Consider the following 22,083-nt stretch of genomic DNA (forward strand, 5'->3'; position numbering starts at 1 on the left):
ATGGCATAATTAATTTCCCAAAGAAACGCATGCTGTATGCTTCACTCAACAAATTTTAAATATTTCATTTAACGTTTACTATTAAATTTATTCTTATAATGCAACTGATAATTTGTAATATGTGAAAATACTAAAGCTCTGCTTTCCTTTTTCAGCCTCCTTGACAAGTTAAGGGGAAATGAGGCTTGGAGCACACGATGTAAATAAAACATGCTGCTGACTGATCAGTTTGATTTTTACATGATAAATGAATAGTTCCACTACTAAATAGCTAGCTGACTATTATTAATTTGTGCAGGATAAACACAAAAGTAGCAACAAGATTTTTATGTAGGCATAATGATTTTTTGGAGGAAAAGAAGAATTGATTCACCGTTCATATTCCTGCCAGCAGTTGCAAAACAAACTAACATTATTTTAGTAATGTGAATGATTTGCAAAATATGCTTCATATATTTTATGGTCCATAAAGTCCAAAAGCTATTTTGCCCTTTATAGTTAAACTCCAGCATTTATTTATAAAGAAATAATAACATTTCAATTTTGACAAAAGTATGCTCCTGGGCTTTGTTTTGAAATTTATAATTAATTATGGTGCATAAGGAACTGGCCTTAACCAAGCTTTTGGTGATGATGAGGTATCAAAATACCATACCAGCAAATTCTCAAAGAAACACCTACTGGGAAAAATGAAACAGCAGCCAAAACAACTTCATAGAAATCAGGCACCAGAGAGCATTCTTTCCAAGTATACTTGATCATTTCCTTATCAAGATCTTCTGAAGAAGAAATACTTTACAAGAGATCATACGTGAGAAACATGCTAAATCAATAAAAGCCTTTAGAAACATTTCAAAGGCAAGGTATTTTATGCCCCATACAGGAAAGTCCATAATCTAGAATTGGTCCAGATAGGAGTTTGGTTCAGTGGTATGTTGCTATTCCCCAAGAAAAACTACTTGCTGGCTGGACCCATAAATCACATTATGCCATAACCCAGTTTGTCTGGTTTTTACCTTACCTTAGCCAATATGATGTGTAAATCATAGTTTTTATCAATTTTTTGCCTTTGGGGGCTTCTGTTTTTATTTGTATTCTATTTCTCTTGCTATTAAGGCATATCTCAAAGATATTGTGTGTTCAATTCCAGTCCCCTACAATAAAGCAAATTGCAATAAAGTGAGTAACACATTTTTCTTTGGTTCCCAATAAATATAAAAGTTAAGCTTACACTATACTATAGACCAGACATGTCATACTCGTGACATCGCGCGATGTATCAGAGCTTTTTCTCCACTGCCGGCAATGGGGTGGGCACGGATTCCTGGTGATGCATCCGGCCCACAGGCCTGCAGTTTGACATCCCTGCTATAGACTATTCAGTGTGCAATAATATTGTGTTTAAAAATGTATATACCTTAATTAAAGTTAAAAATGGTAGTCATCATCTGGGCCTTCACTGAGTCATAATCTTTTTGCGGATAGAGGATCTTTTGAAAAATTAAAGTGATATGTGTGAAGCACAAGAAAGGAAATGCAATAAAATGAAGAATGCCAGTATATTTTCATTTTTCATTGTTTTTCTACTACTATATGTAACTATATCCCCCACTGAGCCTCATAGTTGCATGTGTGTATTTCCTACTACTATATATTTCAACTACTAAATACATACACAGAAAGATGTGTGTGTGAGTGTGTGTATACATACATAGAGTGTACAGGTTTTTATAGTAAACTGGCTATGGTTTAATCAATAAACCATGATTAAAAATGAATTGCTTTTTATGCTTTCACATAACAAGCTTTTTTTTGTTTCTTTTAACTCCTTCAATGGGGTGGAATCAGGGTGATTGCATGGAGTTGAGTGTTTACTGGTTGGATGCCCTTCTTCACACTTACGTGGAGTTCACAGCAGACAATTTACTCATGCCCAGAGAGAGAAATATCTGCCACTACCTAGAATCAAACTTACAACCTCCTGATTGTGAGGTGAGAACTCCACCACTAGGCCACTACACTGCTCACATAACAAGCATCATTAATGCCAACAAAACAGTGATGAACATCCCAAGAAGAGCAACAGTGCAATGTATAGGATTCATCTTTAATATAGGAAAGAGAAATGCTACCTAAGCCCCATACAGTAAATAGTTGTGACTATCAGGTTTAAAGCAGCAGTAAATCAATCAGGCCTATCTCAACTTCATAAATTCAGTCCACATTTCAGGCACACCTATCAGGCTCATCAGACATGTGAATAAATTTGAAGGATGAGCAAGGGAAAATAACTGAGGGAAATGGTAGCTAGGAATTATAAGGCAAGAATCAGTAAGGTTTTCACAGAACACCATTGCTGATTCCAGGTTGTTTTCTAAATAATTGCTTCTTATCCTACCTGATCACAGCTGGCTCAGGCCTGGCTTCTTTGAGCAACTTACTGCAATGGAGCCTTGCCAGGTTTGCCTGAAGGCCAAACATTCCTGTATCACCTTTTGATGCCTTCTATTTGGGGCTGGCAGTCTTAAGGACTGGGGGGAGGAGGAGATGGTGGTTCCTGGTCTGGGTCAATTTCCACTGAGTCCAGAGCCAGAATGATGAAGCTAATTGCAGATTCAACATTTGTATGACCTCAATTTTCACACTGAACAGAATGGCAGGTGTTCCTACTCCCCAAATAGCACATTCTGGGTCTACTTTCCTATTGTTTTTCAGAAGCCCTACCAAGAAGCTTCCTCAGATAAAAGAAATTATCTGACTAATAATAATCTGAAATATCCAAATAATTTCTATACCTTAGAAATTCCTTTGAAGGGAGAACTCAAGGTCTGCTTTGTCCCCCAAAGAAAAGTGCAAGAAAAAGCTCAATTGTCGCCAAGGGAGGCAAAATGTCTGCTTTAAATAAACTAGGAGCCTTATTACTCAATCTGTATTACAGTAATTGGACCCTGAAACAAAAAAAATGGAAATACAGCTTTGTTTCCTTGTAAAATGAAATAAAGATGTTTTGTTGTGGGCAACAAATTGGCCACACACTGATATGTTTTTGCTAAAAGCTTTGACATCTATAATATCTAAATATTTAAACCAATGGGTAATTATCCCAATGTAACTTAAGTGCATTTTACAAAGTCTTGGATGACATGCCACAGAATAATAATGCAGGGCTTACATTTATATTTATTTATATTTTTCACTAAGAAAAAAATAATTAGAACAACTTCAATAAAAGAATGCACAAATATATGACTGAATATACATTTGAAATTACATAATGAAAAAGAGTTTGGGGTACGTGCTACATTAAAAATGGAACTTAAATCAGCTTCTTCAGTAATACAATTTAATCTGAGAATAACTAATAGAAAGAAAACAAGGAATAACATAAGAATAGCCAAAAATATACAGAGACCACCTAATTAGCTCTTGAGGCAATTTTTTTTTCAAAGGTAGATATCCTTGAGCTGACTTTGATTCCCCTTGACTGCATGAATTACAACAATAGGAAAATATTTTGCCATTCAATTTTTTAATTTCACTGTCTCATCTAAAATATTAAAAAGCATGAAATAGGAAAAAAAACAGACAAAATACTTTTCTATAATAGGCATTTTATCATAAATATACATGTTATTGGAAAAATTGCAGAGAGTTTAACTTCGAGTTAGTGCTGCTAGTTATATTATACCAAAATGATGGGAAAGTTAAGCAAGTAATATTTTATTTTCCCTTCTTTGGCATTGTATCATTCCCTCGCTGTTTACCAGCTTTTCTCTCAACTTTCTGCAGAAACTGTTAGGATGTCTTTGTGCACTTGCACCATTACAATGTTATAGAATTCAACCGGGCATGCAATCATCTTTCTTGGCTCCCTGCTTTCTCTGACCTTTAACCAGATAAATAATGTTACATTTTAAAAGTGGAATAGTGGCATGCTTTAAAGCAAAATGCCAGCTTTCTGCATTATTAAAGCACTCTTCTAAAAGGGAAAAATGGTGGGTGTTTGCACTCCAGTATTTCCTTTGGAAGTGTGGCCATAAACCTTTCTCTCCGCCCAAAAAAATCCAAAACAACTGATTTGAGTAAAATACAGTTAAAAGTATGCTGAAAGTAGGATGAAGCTTTCTGAAGAACATGGAAATGATGATAGGAATCAGATTGTGATTGGCTTTCCAAATTTTATCTGTCTCAGAGGTCCATATGAAAGGTTTTCCCAGCATGAAAATATAAGGAAAGCTTAATGTTACACATCTACCTGCCATTAAGTTGTTGAAAACAGGCTAGAATTTCAATTGAAACTGAAATCTTCAGTAGTTTTTCCATACTAAGGTCATGTCACATAATTAACAGGAAGAGTCAAATAATGCAAATATAGACGGTCTGTGTTCATTTAATTACTGGTAGAGATACATATACATATATTCTGGTTATGAATTTATAAATTTAAAAATAAATAGCTCATCCCAAGGAGGGTTTCTCTGCAATAAGGCCACAGAAGATCTACAACACTAAATAGAAAGATAATGTAAACACATTAGAGACTGAGTGAGGCACTTGGCTTCATTTCTGAAGATCACTGAAGCTAAAAATAGCCTTCCCAGTAATCTTAAAGAAAAAAAAAGATGTTAAACCAAGAGGAAGGATTATTCCTGCAGTGTATGCCTCCCAGCAACGGTCACTCACTTCAGGGAGGACCAGCCCATCTGCCTAGCGTGCGATGCATCCCCTTATGGGATAGGGGCAGTCCTCAGCCACTTAAGGGAGGACGGCTCGCAGGCTCCCATAGCATACTATTCCCGGACCCTGTCAGCGGCGGAGAGAAACTACGCGCAGATAGATAAGGAGGCCCTGGCAGTGGTCACGGGGGGGGTAAAAATAGTTCCACGACTACCTGTACGGGAGGGAGTTCCTCATTTACACGGATCACAAGCCCCTGCTGGGATTATTCACCACGGAGAAGCAAATGCCACAGATCCTTTCACCAAGGATGCTCCGTTGGTCCATTTTCCTTTCAGCATACTCCTGTAAGCTAATCCATAGACCAGGAAAGGAAATGGGACATGCCGACGGACTCAGCAGACTTCCCCTAAGGGAGGCTGGACCGGATCCCGCTCCTGCTAATCAGATATTAGCAATACAGGAGCTGGCTGAGTGCCCATTAGACGCTAGTGACATAGCAGCCGAAACTCCCAGGGATAAGATTCTTAGCAGAATTCAGTCCTGGGTTAGCAGCGGATGGCAGGACAAGTCACTGGGACCTGAGTTCACAGCATTTTTTACGCGGCGGCACGAGCTCTCAACCCATAAAGGCTGCCTGCTGTGGGGGAGCAGGGTCATCATCCCCACAAAACTTAGGGAGAAAGTCCTTCAGTCCCTTCTCGAGGGTCACCCGGGAGTGGTAAGGATGAAGGCTCTGGCCAGGAGTTACCTGTGGTGGCCTGGGTTGGATAAAGAGATAGAGGGGTTGGTAGCAGGATGTTACACATGCCAAAGGTCTCGCCCAGAGCAGGCACACGCTCCAGTCCACAAATGGGAACAAACTCACACCCCCTGGTCCAGGGTCCATATAGATTATGCGGGGCCATTTCAGGGACACACCTTCTTAGTCATCGTGGATAGTCACTCTAAGTGGTTAGAGGTGGTACCTGTGTCCAACATGACATCAGCGGGCACAATACAGGCACTAAGGGGAGTGTTTGCCACACATGGGCTACCAGATGTAGTAGTATCTGATAACGGAGCACAATTTACCTCCTCGGATTTCCAGGTGTTCCTGAGGACCTTGGGGATTAGGCATGCCACTTCAGCGCCCTTTCACCCTGCTAGTAACGGGTTGGCAGGTTCGTGCGGACTACCAAGGACACACTCAAACGAATAGTACAAGGGGACTGGAAACAGAGACTGGCCACATTCCTCCTCCATCAACACGCAACACCCTGCACAGCCACAGGAAAGAGCCCAGCGGAGCTCAGGTGGGGTAGACGCCTCATAACTACGTTAGACAGACTCCACCCAGACAGGGTATCAGCAGACACAGAACCCCCAGCCCTCAAAACCAATTTCAACATAGGGGAGCAGATCTGGGCCAGAAATTACAGCACAGGCCATCCATGGGTGCCAGGTGAAGTGGTGGAACAGACAGGCCCCCTCTCCTACAGAGTAAGGGTGGAGGGGGAACTCCTGTGGAGGAGACACTTAGATCAACTAAGGAAGAGAGCCCCTGAGAGGATGGATGGAGAATCAATGGAAACAGCAAGGGAGGAGGCAGAGCAAACACAAACACACACACAGCCACAGTCACAGTCACCCAGAAGAACAGCAGGAAGGGTTTTGGGGCATCCATCTGCCTGGCAGGGAGCTGACAGGGAAAGTAGGCAAGAGCCTGAGGGCAGCAGGTCACAAAGAGCCAACACAGAAACACATGCACACACACAAATCAGACCAACACAGCCAGACCAAGGAACAGGAAGCAGAACCGAAACCACTACAGAGCCAAGCCTGAGAAGATCAAACGGGACACACAGAGCCCCCAGCTACCTCAGTGATTATGTTAGCTCTTAAGCCTGGGGGGAGGAGGAATCTGGAGGGTTAAATGTAAAAATTGTAAATAAGCTGTATATAGTTAAGAAGGAAGGACAGAGGATCCTCCTCGCTATGGGGGAAGGGGTGCAGTGTATGCCTCCCAGCATACACAAAGGACAGCACAGCAGGAGGCTGATGGTGCAGATCAGCAGAGGGGCTGGACAGCTCTGGGCGATAACTGCTCACTCAGGATAAGCCTAAGGAGTTAAGCTGTTGATAGCCCTAGGCATGGTCAGCCTGGTGGGAAGCCAGGATCTACACCCATTGTCACCTGCACTGGCAGGAAGCCCAGGTTTGAACTGATTGGATGCCATCCACCTGGGCAGGTACAAATAGACGACAGGCTTCCCTGTTTCCCCAGTTCGTTCTGTTCAGAATAAACTCATCTTTACCCCAGCTCTGCGTCCGTCTCTATGTGAAGCACACAACTTTACAATTCCCTCCACCCTTCCAGAATTATATAGGGAGACGTAATGTGATTTGTTTGAGATGAGACCAAACTGGGGGAAAAGGGGGAAAACCTTTCATTAGACTGTTACATATGGTATGTTTGGGGGGGGAAGATGACTTATGTGAGACCGCCCAAACCAAGAGTGTGCTCCGTCGATTAAGTCTAAGTTATCACCCACACATTTGAAAATGGCAAAGCGGCTGAAAAGGAGACAATTTGGAGTAAAACCTTTGAGGGTGGGTGGATCCGACAGCTAGCACGGATGACCAAGGAATCTTCCGCAGAGAGTAAGCAGAGATCCCATTAAGGGATTTCAAGAAAGCATTGGAGAAACGCCCTCGCCGCCCACTTGCAATGAAAATAATTATTTGTACAGCTCTGTCTGGGAGGATGAGAAGGGCTTTAATAAAGCCCAAGGACTGGGAAGTTTATTTATTTTAATCCCATTTATATTTATTTATTTTTTATTTTATTTTAATTCCATTTATATCCCGCCCTTCTCCGAAGACTCAGGGCGGCTTACAAACTTAGCAGTAGCCTTCATTCTATGTATATGCCTGCTTATTAGGGCTTTCGCCCCCCAAGCAGCATTATTACAAAGTCAGCTTAATTGCCCCCAACAATCTGGGTCCTCATTTTACCTACCTCGGAAGGATGGAAGGCTGAGTCAACCTTGAGCCTGGTGGGATGCGAACCTGCACTAATTGCAGGCAGCTGGTGTTACTTAAGGAGGCATTAGCCCACTGCTCCACCAAGGCTCTTCCCGCCCTTCTCCGAAGACTCAGGGCGGCTTACAATCTAAGCACAAGCCAGTGCGCTTATCAAAGTTCACTTGCGCTGATTAATCTTTTGGTTTTAATCCTTCCCTCAGCTCCCCACCCCGGTAGCCGTTTCGGCCATCTGGTTTTGGATGGACGTTGCAGCTCCTTTGTGCACTTTGGTTAGCTGTGCGGGGAGTCCGGTTGCTAATTCGCACGTAAGCTGAGGACACCCACAGCTGTTCAAAACCGAAACGTATCCCTTCCCTGTGCGGAGACCAAATGGCACCTGCTGCTGCTTTTCGGGCAGGGCTCCCTTTCAGGATCATTTCCCGCCGCTCCAGTAAGTGGCGCTGTGGCTCTTCGCTCCGAAGACAAGAGACCGAGAGACGGAAGTGAAGCAAACGGGCTGGGCCGGCGGCGCTGCTTCTTCTTCCCTCGGCCTCTGAGTCTTGCGTTCCGGGCATGCCCTCTCCTTACTCCTCCCGGTTGCTAAGCGGCGCCTGACTTGAAAACGAGTCGGAGGCGCGAAAGAGCTTCGGGCCGGCGGGACTGGAGGAGAGAGAGAGACCTGCCTTCTGACGTGGCTCTTGGCGTCCGATATAGGAAGCCGAGCTTCGGACGTTACCAGCCGTGCTTTCTTCTGGAGCGAATAAGCCGCGAGCCAGCCAGTCTTGGCTCGGGAGCTGCCCGACCCGAATGAAAATGGACTCTAAGTCCGACCAGCTCCTCATTGTGGTCTCTATCTTGGAAGGTAATGTTTAAAGCAGTTCTCGGAGGATCAGCTCACCGAGGGTGTATCTGGGAGAGGAATTGGTGGGAATACCACCTAAATCAGGGGTCTTCAAACTTGGCCCTTTTATGACTTGTGGACTTCAACTCCCAGAATTCCTCAGCCAGCAAAGCTGGCTGAGGAATTCTGGGAGTTGAAGTCCACAAGTCATAAAAGGGCCAAGTTTGAAGACCCCTGACCTAAATCAACCCGGTCACTTTCAGATTTTAAACACTTATTGGCTCCTGGGGTTGAAGCAGACTTTGGGAGGAAATTATGGACCATCTTGGGTTTGGGGAGCGTTCAGGCATTAAATCTGAACAGCAAAGAGTAGTAGCAGAAACCACAATTGGTGCCGCTGCAGTGGCAGCAATAGTTTTTTTTTTCTTTTCTGAAGTGTATAGAAGTTTTCCAGCGCAATGAAATATTTTGAGGAAGCATGTGTGCCAACTGCAGATACTCCATACTTTTGCACAGATGGTAAGATCTTATCTCATCTGAATAAGCCAAGTTACATTCTAAAGAATTATTCCTTGAGCTCAGTACCATCCTGAAGTATGTGTTATGTGAGGTCTTTATTTTAACCAGTCATTACAGGGTTGGGCTTAAATAATTAATAAAATAACCATTAATTTCCTACATGGCTCCTATGAGAATAATCTTTCCTTTCTCATATTTGATCTGGAAGTTGTGAAAGGGTTTCCAATGGTTAAAATTGTCCTCACATTTTCCACTTAAGGACACATTTCTGGTTAGTGAGTTTCTGGCCAAAAGAATGTGTACTATAAAAATAAGTCCAGGGTTAGGGTACATTGGGGGGGGGGAAAACCCTACGAAAACACAATAAAGAATGAAGAATACATATAGTGTTGTTTTCAGATTATTATTTCTACGGTAGCAAGAATTATGGGTCGGGTTACATTGTTCACACTGTAATTTTCTATTTCAGAGCTGATAAAATTGATGTCCTTGATTTATGGGAGATTATTCTGAAACAGACAAACTTTACTCAAAGCAATACATTGATTTTGTCATTGTATAAGCATGCTTTGAGGTCACATTATTTAAACTTTTAGGCATATATTTATTTGTCCAATTTTAGTTTAGTTTCTACAATAGAATTAATTAAGCATCAGGAATTTTGGTTACATTATGGGTTGCTACAATCTGGTAAATTCATGCTTCACATTGTAGTTTTTGTAATAGCAAATGGTTTACAAATTTTCTGGTTATTACTCAAATTTTGTTGGTGGGTTAATCTGTAATGCAGTTATTTACAGTAGAGCTGAATCTGATTTTACATTGCATAGTATTTAAAATTTGAAATGTAACTATTGGAAAAAACCAAAACACAACTACAAGTTAATCTTCATACTATATGAAGATTATGAAGTATATTTGGTGTTAACTACATTTTGTCCTTGGCTTTAATTTCATTTGCTAGCAGGTCACACATGCATTGGAATAAACAATCTATCCATATTTACTCACAAATAATTTTTGGAGACCTAAATATATATAGGATTGCAACCATAGTATGTTTATTTGATCATATCATTTCAGAATTTCATAGTTTATGAAACTTGGCAGATGGTTTGGATTTTTGCTCAAGGGAATGCTAAAAGAATCTGTCCGATCTGTACATGTGTTCTACAGAATGAGAGCTGATGAGTAGAATAGTTGTAGCAAAAGGGCACCTTTTGACCAGAGAGAGAATTCCTCTTTCCTCTGCTCCGTCTATTACATGCTTGATTTGTGTGCAGCCTGAAGATGTGTGCTGCCTTGCTTCCCAGCTTTGGTTGGCAGCTGATAAAACAGGAGAGAAATTTTAACCATTTTCTTGATTGACATGTCGGAAGCCCCATACCAGATAGATAGAATACCATGTTTACATTGGTTATTCTTATAGTTCTGTTGTCCTAAAATATATTATGAGGCAAGACTTATATTCTAGAGTAAGCAAAAATAGACTGATGCTTTTCTCCTGCAGGAACCTTAAGAGACTGTAGGACAGTGAAGGTGAACTTTTTGGGCTCAGGGTATCAAAAATTTGGAAAATGCCTAACTTGACTCTGCTGGCATGTCCCATCCAATCCCCAAACAAAAGAAACCATTTTCTCTCTCTTCCCACCATTTAGGCCACCCTGAACAGCGGCATCCAAGGCCTGAAGTAGATGTCTTTGACTTCTGTCCTGATGCCACTGCAGCTTCTCAGGCCACATCGTGCCCTTTGCCATGGCTCATGAGCTGTGTATCACTTACCCTCAGGCAGTATTTGCTTTCTGTTGAAAGGCCCACACTGCCCTACCTTAGGCTAATCTGGGTTGCATGAGGTCTTTCTTGAAGCAGCTTTGGAGAGTGCTGTTCTACAGTCTCTGCACCCTGTTCTTGTGCAGTTTTCAAAGGCTGTGCCATTCCTCTGCACCCTTTGAAAATTGCATGAGAATGAGTGTGATTTCACAAATAGTTGTGTGTTTATGAACACTGACGCATCACCCAAAATATTGTGGCATATGACCTTTGATATGTGTGTCATATGTTTGCCATTACTGCTATAGAATATGAGTATGGGCTAGTCTAGCTGAGGGATTGGGGAGTACAGCCACATACATGCATTGGTTTTGATATATTGTGAAACACTCCATACTGTAAATTTTGTCAATATTTTCCTTAACAGGGAGTGGTTTTCTTTTTCTTTGTAGTGGCCATTTCTCTTAGAAGAGTGTAATCTGGAGCCTTTAAGTATGTGACTGCTATAAACCTGGTCCTAATTGTATTTGTACTTCATTCTTAATTAGAATTCTGGCTTACTGTGAATGAATTTGATCTCTCCCACTTCTGCTAACGTTAGTAAAGAAATGACCCATGAAAGCTTTGTGGTTCTTGTAGCAATATGCACAAACTGGAAAGATGAAAACCAGAAACTCCTTTTATTTGATAAAACAAACGAGGCAGCATTTCCTGTTAACATGTTATGCTAAACAAAATACATGAATTTCTGTGTTAGCTCAGCAGTAATAGAGAAATGGATTGTTTATGCTGTATGCTATAGCATGCTACCTACCTGTTCCCTTTAAGCCAGAATTTGGCTTAGCAGAATATGTAAATGCAAGCATTACACTTTTGAAGAAATCATCTGAGTTACCGTCCATTGCAGACACAATCAAGTTTTTTCTATAATTGGGAGAAGCTGTTCTTAATTTATTTGAAACCAGTCAATGGAAGATGCAGTTATTTTATTTATTTATTTTAATTCCATTTATATCCCGCCCTTCTCCGAAGACTCAGGGCTTACAAGCTTAGCAGTAGCCTTCATTCTATGTATATGCCTGCTTGTTAGGGCTTTCACACACCCCCCAAGCGGCATTATTACAAAGTCAGCTTAATTGCCCCCAACAATCTGGGTCCTCATTTTACCTACCTCGGAAGGATGGAAGGCTGAGTCAACCTTGAGCCTGGTGGGACTCGAACCTGCGCTAATGGCAGGCAGCTGGTGTTACTTAAGGAGGCATTAGCCCACTGCTCCACTAAGGCTCTATGCAGCGGTTAAGAATAGTTTTTGAATATTTGAATTAGCTTTGGCAATACATTTTGTGATTGATGAAATAAGTTTTCAGTTTTTCTATTTAAGAGCTTTTTAATTGTATTTTCCTTTTTTTTCCCCTAGGGCGATATTTTCCAAAACGTCCAAAGCGTATGCTGGTGGTAGAAGCAAAGTTTGATGGCGAACATTTAGCTACAGATCCTGTGGAACATACTGATCAACCAGAATTTGCCACAGAGTTAGCTTGGGAAATTGATAGGAAAGCACTTCATCGACACAGGTTATTACTCAAAAAGTTGTGGATTTGTAAATTACATTGACTTGCTTTACGTTCCTGAATTTGTTTTAATAATTATTATAGTGAGTTGATCTGTGATAGTGCTGTAAAATTCAAAGACACAAGAGATAAAAACCAGTTGTTGCCTACAGTTATTTTTTCAAAATACCTACACAATGGAAGAAATAAATGTAATGAAATATGTGATAGTCAACTATTATATTTATCTAAAATGAAAATAAGAGTTTCCACTCCCAGTTTTATTTTTCTTTTATTGGGAAGATTATCTTAGATTTGCCCAGAAAAAGTAATACAGGGATCTGTTCTCTTTTATAATTATCCTTTGGGGAAAGATTTTTAAATACTAGATTGTATTTCTTGTGAATAAAAAGTTTTTTTTCTGAGAGAATACTTTTAATTAGTATAGTTTCTGAAATATGTAACATATTAAGATAATTGCATTCAAACTCACAAAAGAAAAAATCAAAATCTGATTTTATATATATATATATATATATATATATATATGTATGTATATGTGTGTATATATATACACATATGCATATGTATGTATCTATGTTGTTAGCTGCGAAGTCATGTCCAACCCATCACGACCCCATGGACAACATTCCTCCAGGCCTTCCTGTCCTCTACCATCTTCTGGAGTCCATTTAAGCTCACGCCTACTGCTTCAGTGACTCTATCCAGCTACCTCATTCTCTGTCATCCCCTTCTTCTCTTGCCCTCAACCTTTCCCAGCATTTATATACAGTTATATGTCTTTCCAAAATATGTTAAACATATATTTAACTTGTAAATTTATTTCATTTTTAATAATGTTGGTTCAAACACAAAATAGATTCCATGCCATCTCTTTTAAGGCTGGTTCTGATTGTCTCCTCCTATATGTCAATATCATGTTGTTGTTAGTTGCGAAGTCGTGTCCGACCCATCGCGACCCTATGGACAACGTTCCTCCAGGCCTTCCTGTCCTCTACCATCTTCTGGAGTCCATTTAAGCTCACGCCTACTGCTTCAGTGACTCCATCCAGCTACCTCATTCTCTGTCATCCCCTTCTTCTCTTGCCCTCAACCTTTCCCAGCATTAGGCTCTTCTTCAGTGAGTCCTTCCTTCTCATTAGGTGGCCAAAGTATTTGAGTTTGAACTTCAGGATGTGGCCTTCTAAAGAGCAGTCAGGGTTGATCTCCTCTAGGACTGCCATATATATGTTCTTGCATGTGATTTATATTTTATACAGATTACAGCGTACACCTGTCAAGTTGCAGTGCTTTGCTTTGGATTCTCTATCTGCAGCTAAAGAGATGATAGGTTATATTGTGCTAGATTTAAGAACTGCTCAAGAGAAAAAGCAGGTATTTGTAATTTTGTATCTAATGATAAAATAGGTTCCTTTTTGTGTATTCCAGATTAAGTTGTTTTAATTTGGATTAATAATGTATCAGACATAACTTTGAATGTATATGTTTGGATTACACCATTTCAGATTACTGGTGAGCTTTCAAATAATTGTTAATCCTTCATAAAGGGGAAAAAAATGTAGACACAGGAAGGAATGTGTCTCGACTTTCTATCATTTAGCTTTTGAGTGGTAGAAAATTTCTCAGTGCAGGAGTTTGGGATTCCACCTGCAGTTATACAGCAGTCTAGGAAAGATACTGTTTTATTCTTCAGTGAAACTGGGCCTTATATTAACTAAATTACATAATGTACATGTTCATACAATATGTTACATAGTGGTTTAACCAGAGTTTATTGAAGCCCATAGCCAGCTATGTTCCACAATACCATAATAATATCTTTACGTTGCTTAATTGTTTTTGGCTTTGGGAAATTGAACTAAAAACTGATAGTACATAAAATAGATAAATATCTGCCTGTATACTGTACATCTGATGTTTTTTTTATGCAGTTATTATAATGAAAAGGGTTTGGCCACTTAGAAGTATTTGTTAATTTTATTTTTTGAACTCTTAAATATTGGTGCTTAACTGCTAATTTATCTTGCTGCACCTCAAATGTATTTTTTATTGGCTGCTCATTATTGATTCTTTATTGTAAGCATATTATTTATCTCTTTTTTAAATAAAATGACTACAGCCACCAAAATGGTATCCTTTACTCAGCAATAGATACACAAAATTTAAGCCTCAATTGCAACTAAATCTGATGTTAGAAACTGACACCAAAGCATCCATCAATGGCTTTAAAGCAAGGGAAGCTCCTCCCAGAGAAATGGCAGGTTAGTAGTAAAATAAATGCTTCTTTTTTCATAGAAAACAGTAGAAATTTTGTGAATTGTGATAAATTATGAATATTTCTAGGTCCAGAAATGGTTGACAAATTTGCCATACAAATGTCTTATAAACTTGTTTATTATTTCTAGTGAACACATTATTTTGTGCCTAAAATGAACTCGTCAGCTTCATGTAGTAGCACTCTATTTTATTAATTTTAAATATATGTCCAATTTTATTATTCATTTGATTTTACTTAAATGCTGCTGGTGGACCTCCAGGTTAGTTTTTTAAGTAGACCCATTAAGCCAGAAGTCTGCTCAGTCCTATTGGAAAAGTTTGAGACCTTATTTCTGACTGTTTTCTGTTTATAAGTGTACAGTATTATATATCCAGAAAATCTTGCTTAATAACTTTTATTTAAAAGTTTATATACAGTTATATGTCTTTCCAAAATATGTTAAACATATATTTAACTTGTAAATTTATTTCATTTTTAATAATGTTGGTTCAAACACAAAATAGATTCCATGCCATCTCTTTTAAGGCTGGTTCTGATTGTCTCCTCCTATATGTCAATATCATACTCAGACTAATTTACTTTAACAATTAAGACGTTAATCACACTTTAGAATTATAAACTGGATTGCATATCTACTATTTTCCCTGCATTGGAATTTTAATTTTTTGTTTTCATTACATTTTGTAATACTTATTGTTTCTCTAAATTAATCATTCTTACTACTGTTTTTTAATCACTTTTCAGCATGTGATACTCTACTTAAACTTTATTCAACATTATGGTTTTACTCTTCATACTTTTAAATTCTCTGTCCTAAATCTTTTTTATATTCTGTTGTAAATTTATGCAGAGTATAAACTTAACATGTACTGTATGTCATATGGTGGAATTTCTTTTCATCCGTATGCTTCATAACATTTTCTTGCAGCCTTTGTGTTAAATTTGTTTGATTTATAGACAGTTTGTATAACATAATGAAGCCAGTTTATTTAAACCCAGGCATTGTGCCCACTGTCTATGAACAGTGCTATAATATCTGTTTGTACTAATGATCTTCAGTTAAACTGGTATACTTTATTGCAGTCCTCCTCGGTAGTACACAGGAATAAATATATGGAAATGCTTTACAATATAAAAATGTGATATTTAGGAATCACTTTCAATACCAAATTATGCTAGATTGTTCCAAGTTGATAAAGAATTGACCGATTCATATTTATTAAAAGATAGGTTTAAAAATTTTGTGTGTAAATGTGTGTTTACCTACCTATCAAAGAATACACACATGCGTGCGCACACACACACACACACACACACACATAAATATATACACAAATGTGTAATAAATTTATACAGTTTTATGTCTACTAGGAAATGTTTTAGTTTTCTTGAGGCACAACTTTTATAAACTGCAGTGATCAAATTGGCATTGGTATTCACAGCATAAAAATCTATTAATACTTCTGTTATCTACCCAACTTTTGGATCAATTTTTTTCAGAAAGTCCAAGTCAAATTTCTTCTTTTTTAAAGTATCTTTTCAGTTTCCTGGATTGGACCCCAAAAATCTTGTACCTGTGCTGAATGAAGAGGAAGGATATCATCAAATTGGACCAGCAGAATATTGTCATGACTATTTTGTTTTGTCAGTTACTATTGCATTTGCTACACAGTTAGAACAGGTAATAATATTGATTCATGTTTTTAAATGGCTAAGTTCTTGTAGTGAATGCAAATTCATATTTGGTTACCATGTAGAATATTTTATAAAGCATGATCTTCACAGTGCATGATGACTTTGTAATATTATCAAACCTGGAATTCCATATACTCTTTAAAATTATTAGAAAGAAATATTTTGAACCTTTTTTTTAAATCCCATTTATATCCCGCCCTTCTCCGAAGACTCAGGGCAGCTTACAATCGAAGAAGCACAAATCAATGTGCTTAGCAGTAGCCTTCATTCTATGTATATGCCTGCTTATTAGGGCTTTCGCCCGGCATTTTTTACAAAGTCAGCTTTTGGCCCCCAACAATCTGGGTCCTCATTTTACCTACCTTGGAAGGCTGAGTCAACCTTGAGCCTGGTGGGACTCGAACCTGCACTAATTGCAGGCAACTGGTGTTACTTAAGGAGGCATTAGCCCACTGCTCCACCAAGGCTTTTTATTGCATAGCACCCATCTCTGCTCATTAAAGCTGTCCATATTTTTTTCAGCTGTGACTGCTTTGTGTTTCATTAACTTTAATTGCTTCTTTCAGTGGGTCACATCACTTGCACAGAAACCTGGAATTAGACAAGCTTTGTTAATGAGTATTAGTGAGGGACTGGATTATGCAAGTTCTGAATCACTTCAAATTATATTTGCATTATGCATGGTCCTGTTATCTATCTCTCTCTTTTTATTTCTTGCTCTAAAATCTGAAAATCTAAATTAACTGTATTCTGTCCTGATGAGAGTAGCTAAAAAAATGAGCAGGAGCTAATAGTTACTCTTATCTTCAAATCCTCTGATTTTATATTTGCTAAATATTTAAATGCCTAAATAAATTTAGTATAATGTGGAAGAATCTTTATAGTGGAAATGCAGGTGAATGCTCATAGATCCAAATGATCAGTCTGAGGATGCATAGTCTGTTTTGTGTTTTCCTCTACATTCACAATAGTTAATACCTACCACAGTGAAAATTCCAGAACGACAGCCTGAATTCTTCTTTTACTATTCACTCCTTGGTAATGATGTTACCAATGAACCATTTACCGACCTGATGAATCCAAACTTTGAACCAGAAAGAGCATCTGTTAGAATACGCAGCAGCATTGAAGTTCTAAGAGCTTATTTTTTTGCTCACTCAAAGTTGCAGGTAAGCAGTTTTATCATTTTTGTTCGACAGTTTAAACTTTAATAGTTTGTTCTAGAATCTGAGATAATCCTGTGGACTAATCACAGTCTAGTCTGGCATGTGCACAAAGGTTTTGGCCCTACAGAAAAGCAATATAATTCAATAGGCTCATGCATCAGCAAAATTGGAGATATTCTTGTTATACTTTAATGGCAGGCAGCATTTCCCTCGGCTTGTGGGGTGTTTAAGTAGAAATGATCTAACATCTACATGTAATGATGAAGTCTCTGCACGGTTTAGTAGTACAATTAATCTCTGGATCAGTTTTGCTGTCCTTGTTTGGGTTGTGAGTTGTGACTCATGTCCTGTAATATATTTATTTGAAGCTGCTGCTAAATTGTGACTTGAAGTATTAGGGATTTTGAGAAATACGATAATCTGAGGAAAATCAAATTCTGGGGAATCCTTGCTTCCATAAGAAGTTAATCTATGATTCATTATGAATATTTGTATATCATCTTTAGTGCTTGCATTTGGAGGTGATTGTGTAAGTTCTTGAAATATGACTAATCAGTATGATCTATTTGTTTACTTTTTTCCCTAATAATGCTCTTCTGAATTCTAGATTCATCTTTGTTGTGGGGACCAATCTCTTGGAAGCACTGAAATTCTTTTAACTAGCTTATTAAAGAATGGAAGTACCGAAATTTGTCAGCATCCAGTAGCTATAGAAGGAGCATTTATTCTTGTTCCACCTAATAGAGCTCGGCAGAAACTGCCACCCTTGCCTTTGGATATGGCACCTACTGTTGGAGTATCGGTATCACTTCAGAAGGATGGCAGAGTTTGTCAGGTGCAGCTCATTTTTTGTTACTTAGTTTTTGTTACTATTTAAAGTGCAGAATACAATAAAAATATACTGATGATCATTTTTACATGAAAATGAAATTAATGCTAGTCATAAACATTGCTTTCTGTTTGTTCAGCCTATAATCCAATCAGCTGCAAAGGCTGAGACTGAAAATGTGAAAAAAGGTTTGTCCCCAACACATGATAAAGAAGTGAGACCTGAAAATGACTCCCAAGATATTCTACCTCAGACACAACATTCTCCCCCCATAAAAGAGGATGCTACAGAAAGTGAAGTAGAAAGTATTCAATATGACAAAAATCCAAAATTAAAGAAAAAAGGTAATAATTGGACAGAGCCTATATCTCATAACCCAAACTTATTCTTTCCTTGTATCTTTTTTATAGCAGCCTCATAGAAATTTTTTTTTACTCTGCACAATGATTTGATTTAATTTAAAACATTCTAAAAGCTCTGAATAGATGGAATTCCTACCTATGGAATTCCTTTATGTTTAGTTTGAGAGCATCATCTGTTTATGGTTGTAGGTTTCATATTTCATTTTAAAATAAACTGCTAGTATAAAAACACCAGTTTTTATACCAGAGGTCTCCAACCTTTCTCGGTTGGTGGGCCGGAGAGAAAAAGAGGAGAAAGGATTTTACATGCTCACACACACAAATGGGGCTGCGAGCAGACATGATGCAAACGGGGCGGTGCTAGCCCCCGTGTGACACTCACTAGCGGCACCCTGTTTTCAGCTCACAGCGGCCCATTTTCGGCCCATGGCACCTCGTTTTCACAGTGGCACCCTGTTTTTGCCACATGGCGTTCAGGGTGCCCCATTTGCATGGCAGCGGCGCTAGCACGAGTAGGTGTGAGTACACGCACACGTGTGCACGTTGGCCAGCCTAACCCGTTGCCCACAGGTTGGCGACCCCTGCTTTATATGGTTTTGTCCTTATATGGAAACTTCTTGAAATGTGAAAATATATTTTGTAAATACTAATCTGCCAGAAATATTAGCCTGAATATTTGTCTTCAAGATGCCACATGGAATATTTTTTATGAACCTATAATAATAAATATATACATATGGTTGAGAATTGTGTTTTTAACAAATAAAACTAGAGTAATAATGGAAAAAGTTTCCTCTGTCCAGTCAAATCTGACTCTAGGGGCAGTGTTCAACTCCATTTCTTAGGCAAGGGAGCCAGCATCGGCCAACGACACTTCAATGGTCTTGTGATTATTATATGCTGAGGTGCACAGAATGCTGTTACTTCCCCACCGAAATGGTACCTATTTATCTAATTGCATTTTGCATCCTTTCCTACTGCTAGGTTGGCAGGATCTGGGGCAAATAATGGGAGCTCATCCTGTCATGTAGCACTCAGATCTCGAATCCAGCTGTCAGCTTTCCAGCTGACAAGTTCAGCATCTTTAATCACTGAGCCATCACACCACCTTAGAGTAATAGTAACTTACACTTATTTAAAACTATTGCTACTCTATGTGGAGAAGCTTTTATTGGAAAAAAAGCTTAACACTTTTTTAAAAGTTAATTTTGTGTTTATATTTGCAGCTTTGAAAAGCAAACACCCTGCTTCTCAGACTCAACATCCCAGTACTTCTGAATCTACTACAGGACAAAAAATTGCTGTTCCTGCATCATCCCATCATTTTTGTTTTTCGGTAGATTTAAGAGCTGTACATAATCTGGATGCTGGATTTCCTGTTAATTGTATGTTAAGGTATGAAAGCTTTACATTGTAATGCATTGGGAAGGCATGATTTATTTTTGCTATGTAAAACAATGTAAAATCTTAAGATACAGGTCTAGATCTTAAATAAACACTGTGAAAAAACTATTTTATGGGATTTACTTTGGAGGATATTTTCTTGTTAATAAATACAAAAACCTTAAATACATTGTTTTCTCCTAGAAATGTTGAGATTCTTCGCGCTCATTCCTTTCTGATATATTGTAACAAATTATTATTTTTGAATACCAGTGTATCTTTTCTGGGATTCCAGACATTTTGAGATAAAAAGCAATAAATTGGCTAGCCAGGATGCTAAATTGGAGATTTCCTGCTTAACAATGGAATGATATATAAGGAAAATAAAATAGTAATGTTTTAAGGTAAAGGTAAAGGTTCCCCCGCACATGCGTGCTAGTCGTTTCTGACTCTAGGGGCTGGTGCTCATCTCCGTTTCAAAGCCGAAGAGCCAGCGCTTGTCCGAGGACATCTCCGTGGTCATGTCAGCATGACTAGACGCCAAAGGCGCACGGAACACTGTTACCTTCCCACCGAAGTGGTCCCTATTTTTCTACTTGCATTTTTACGTGCTTTCGAACTGCTAGGTTGGCAGAAGCTGGGACGAGTAACAGGTGGTCACTCTTACGCAGCACTCGGGATTCGACCCGCCTTGGATTTGTCATACTATGGCAGAGTTTATTAAGCTAAATCATGATGTGCTTTTCTAGATTCTATTCTAGAATATTATATGTGGCATTATTAGTAGCAAAGTATAATTTATAGCTTAACTTAGTTTAGTTACTAATCTAAGGGTGGCTTGTGGATTTAGTAAATTTGGTTTAAAGTAAATTATGGTTTAATATACTATGTGAATACAAGTGGTATTTATGTAAAAGTACCTCTTAAAGAATGCAGATATTTTAGTTTCTTTTTGTAAATAATTTTCCTGAAAGTTCCTCTTATTTTGTGTACTTTTTACAATTGAAAATACTGCTGTAGCCACTTAGTTTCTAGGTAGGGCATCACTAAGTAGTAATGGAAGCATTTAATTTTTGTCTGGACCTCTTTTAGTATTCTGTCGTACATGATGTGATTTGGAATATGATCATTCTATTAGACATTAAAAAACCCTTGGGATACAAATACAGGGAAGAATGTTTTTATAGGAGAGAAGAAAAGTCCAAATGAAATATATCTCCCTCTCGGGTCTGGATGGGGAGGAACAGACTCCAGCTCAACCCCGACAAGACTGAGTGGCTTTGCATATCTTCATCCCGGGTTTATTCGGACATTCCACCTCTAACTATGGGGGGTGAATTATTACCCCCCGTAGATAGGGCTCGCAACTTGGGGGTCCTCCTAGATTCACGGCTCACCTTGGAAGATCATATAGGAGCCGTGACTAGGGGGGCCTTTGCACAGGTTCGCCTGGTGCGTCAGTTGCGGCCCTATCTTAGCCGGGATGATCTGTGCACGGTCACTCATGCGCTCGTGTCCTCTCGTCTGGACTACTGCAACGCTCTCTACATGGGGCTGCCCTTGAGGACCACTCGGAAGCTCCAACTGGTACAGAATGCAGCCGCGAGAGTGGTGTTGGGAGTCTCCCGATACTCCCACGTTACACCTCTGCTCCGTGAGCTGCATTGGTTGCCAGTTGTCTTCCGGGTGAGATTCAAGGTACTGGTAACGGTATTCAAAGCACTCCATGGCATGGGGCCGGAGTACCTCAGGGAACATCTGCTGCCGGCATCAAGCTCCCTGCGCCCTGTGCGTTCCCACAGAGAGGGCCTCCTCAGGGTGCCACCGATCAGAGAATGTCGATTGGTGGCCCCCAGGGGGAGATCCTTCTCTGTGGGCGCTCCGGAGCTGTGGAATCAGCTACCGGTAGAGCTCCGGATGGCGCCCGATCTTCGCTCCTTTCGCCGCGATCTCAAGACATTTTTGTTTGTACAAGCCGGCCTAGCC

The 22,083-nt window shown here is 39.3% G+C and overlaps 1 protein-coding gene across 1 annotated transcript in view; it reads left to right on the plus strand.

The window, feature by feature from the left end:
- The first annotated feature begins 8,197 nt into the window (after positions 1-8,197).
- CEP120 (centrosomal protein 120) overlaps positions 8,198-22,083 on the plus strand; it is a 42,378-nt gene continuing 28,492 nt past the window's right edge. The window contains exons 1-9 of the mRNA XM_083356250.1: positions 8,198-8,545; positions 12,231-12,387; positions 13,644-13,758; positions 14,504-14,645; positions 16,195-16,343; positions 17,329-17,526; positions 18,131-18,358; positions 18,492-18,696; positions 19,941-20,109. Coding sequence (XP_083212376.1) covers positions 8,491-8,545; positions 12,231-12,387; positions 13,644-13,758; positions 14,504-14,645; positions 16,195-16,343; positions 17,329-17,526; positions 18,131-18,358; positions 18,492-18,696; positions 19,941-20,109 — 1,418 coding nt within the window. The 5' untranslated portion in view covers positions 8,198-8,490. The remainder of the gene's footprint in view (positions 8,546-12,230; positions 12,388-13,643; positions 13,759-14,503; positions 14,646-16,194; positions 16,344-17,328; positions 17,527-18,130; positions 18,359-18,491; positions 18,697-19,940; positions 20,110-22,083) is intronic.

This window comes from Vipera ursinii (genome assembly GCF_947247035.1).
Source record: "Vipera ursinii genome assembly, chromosome: 2".
NCBI classification, from domain to species: Eukaryota; Metazoa; Chordata; class Lepidosauria; order Squamata; family Viperidae; genus Vipera; species Vipera ursinii.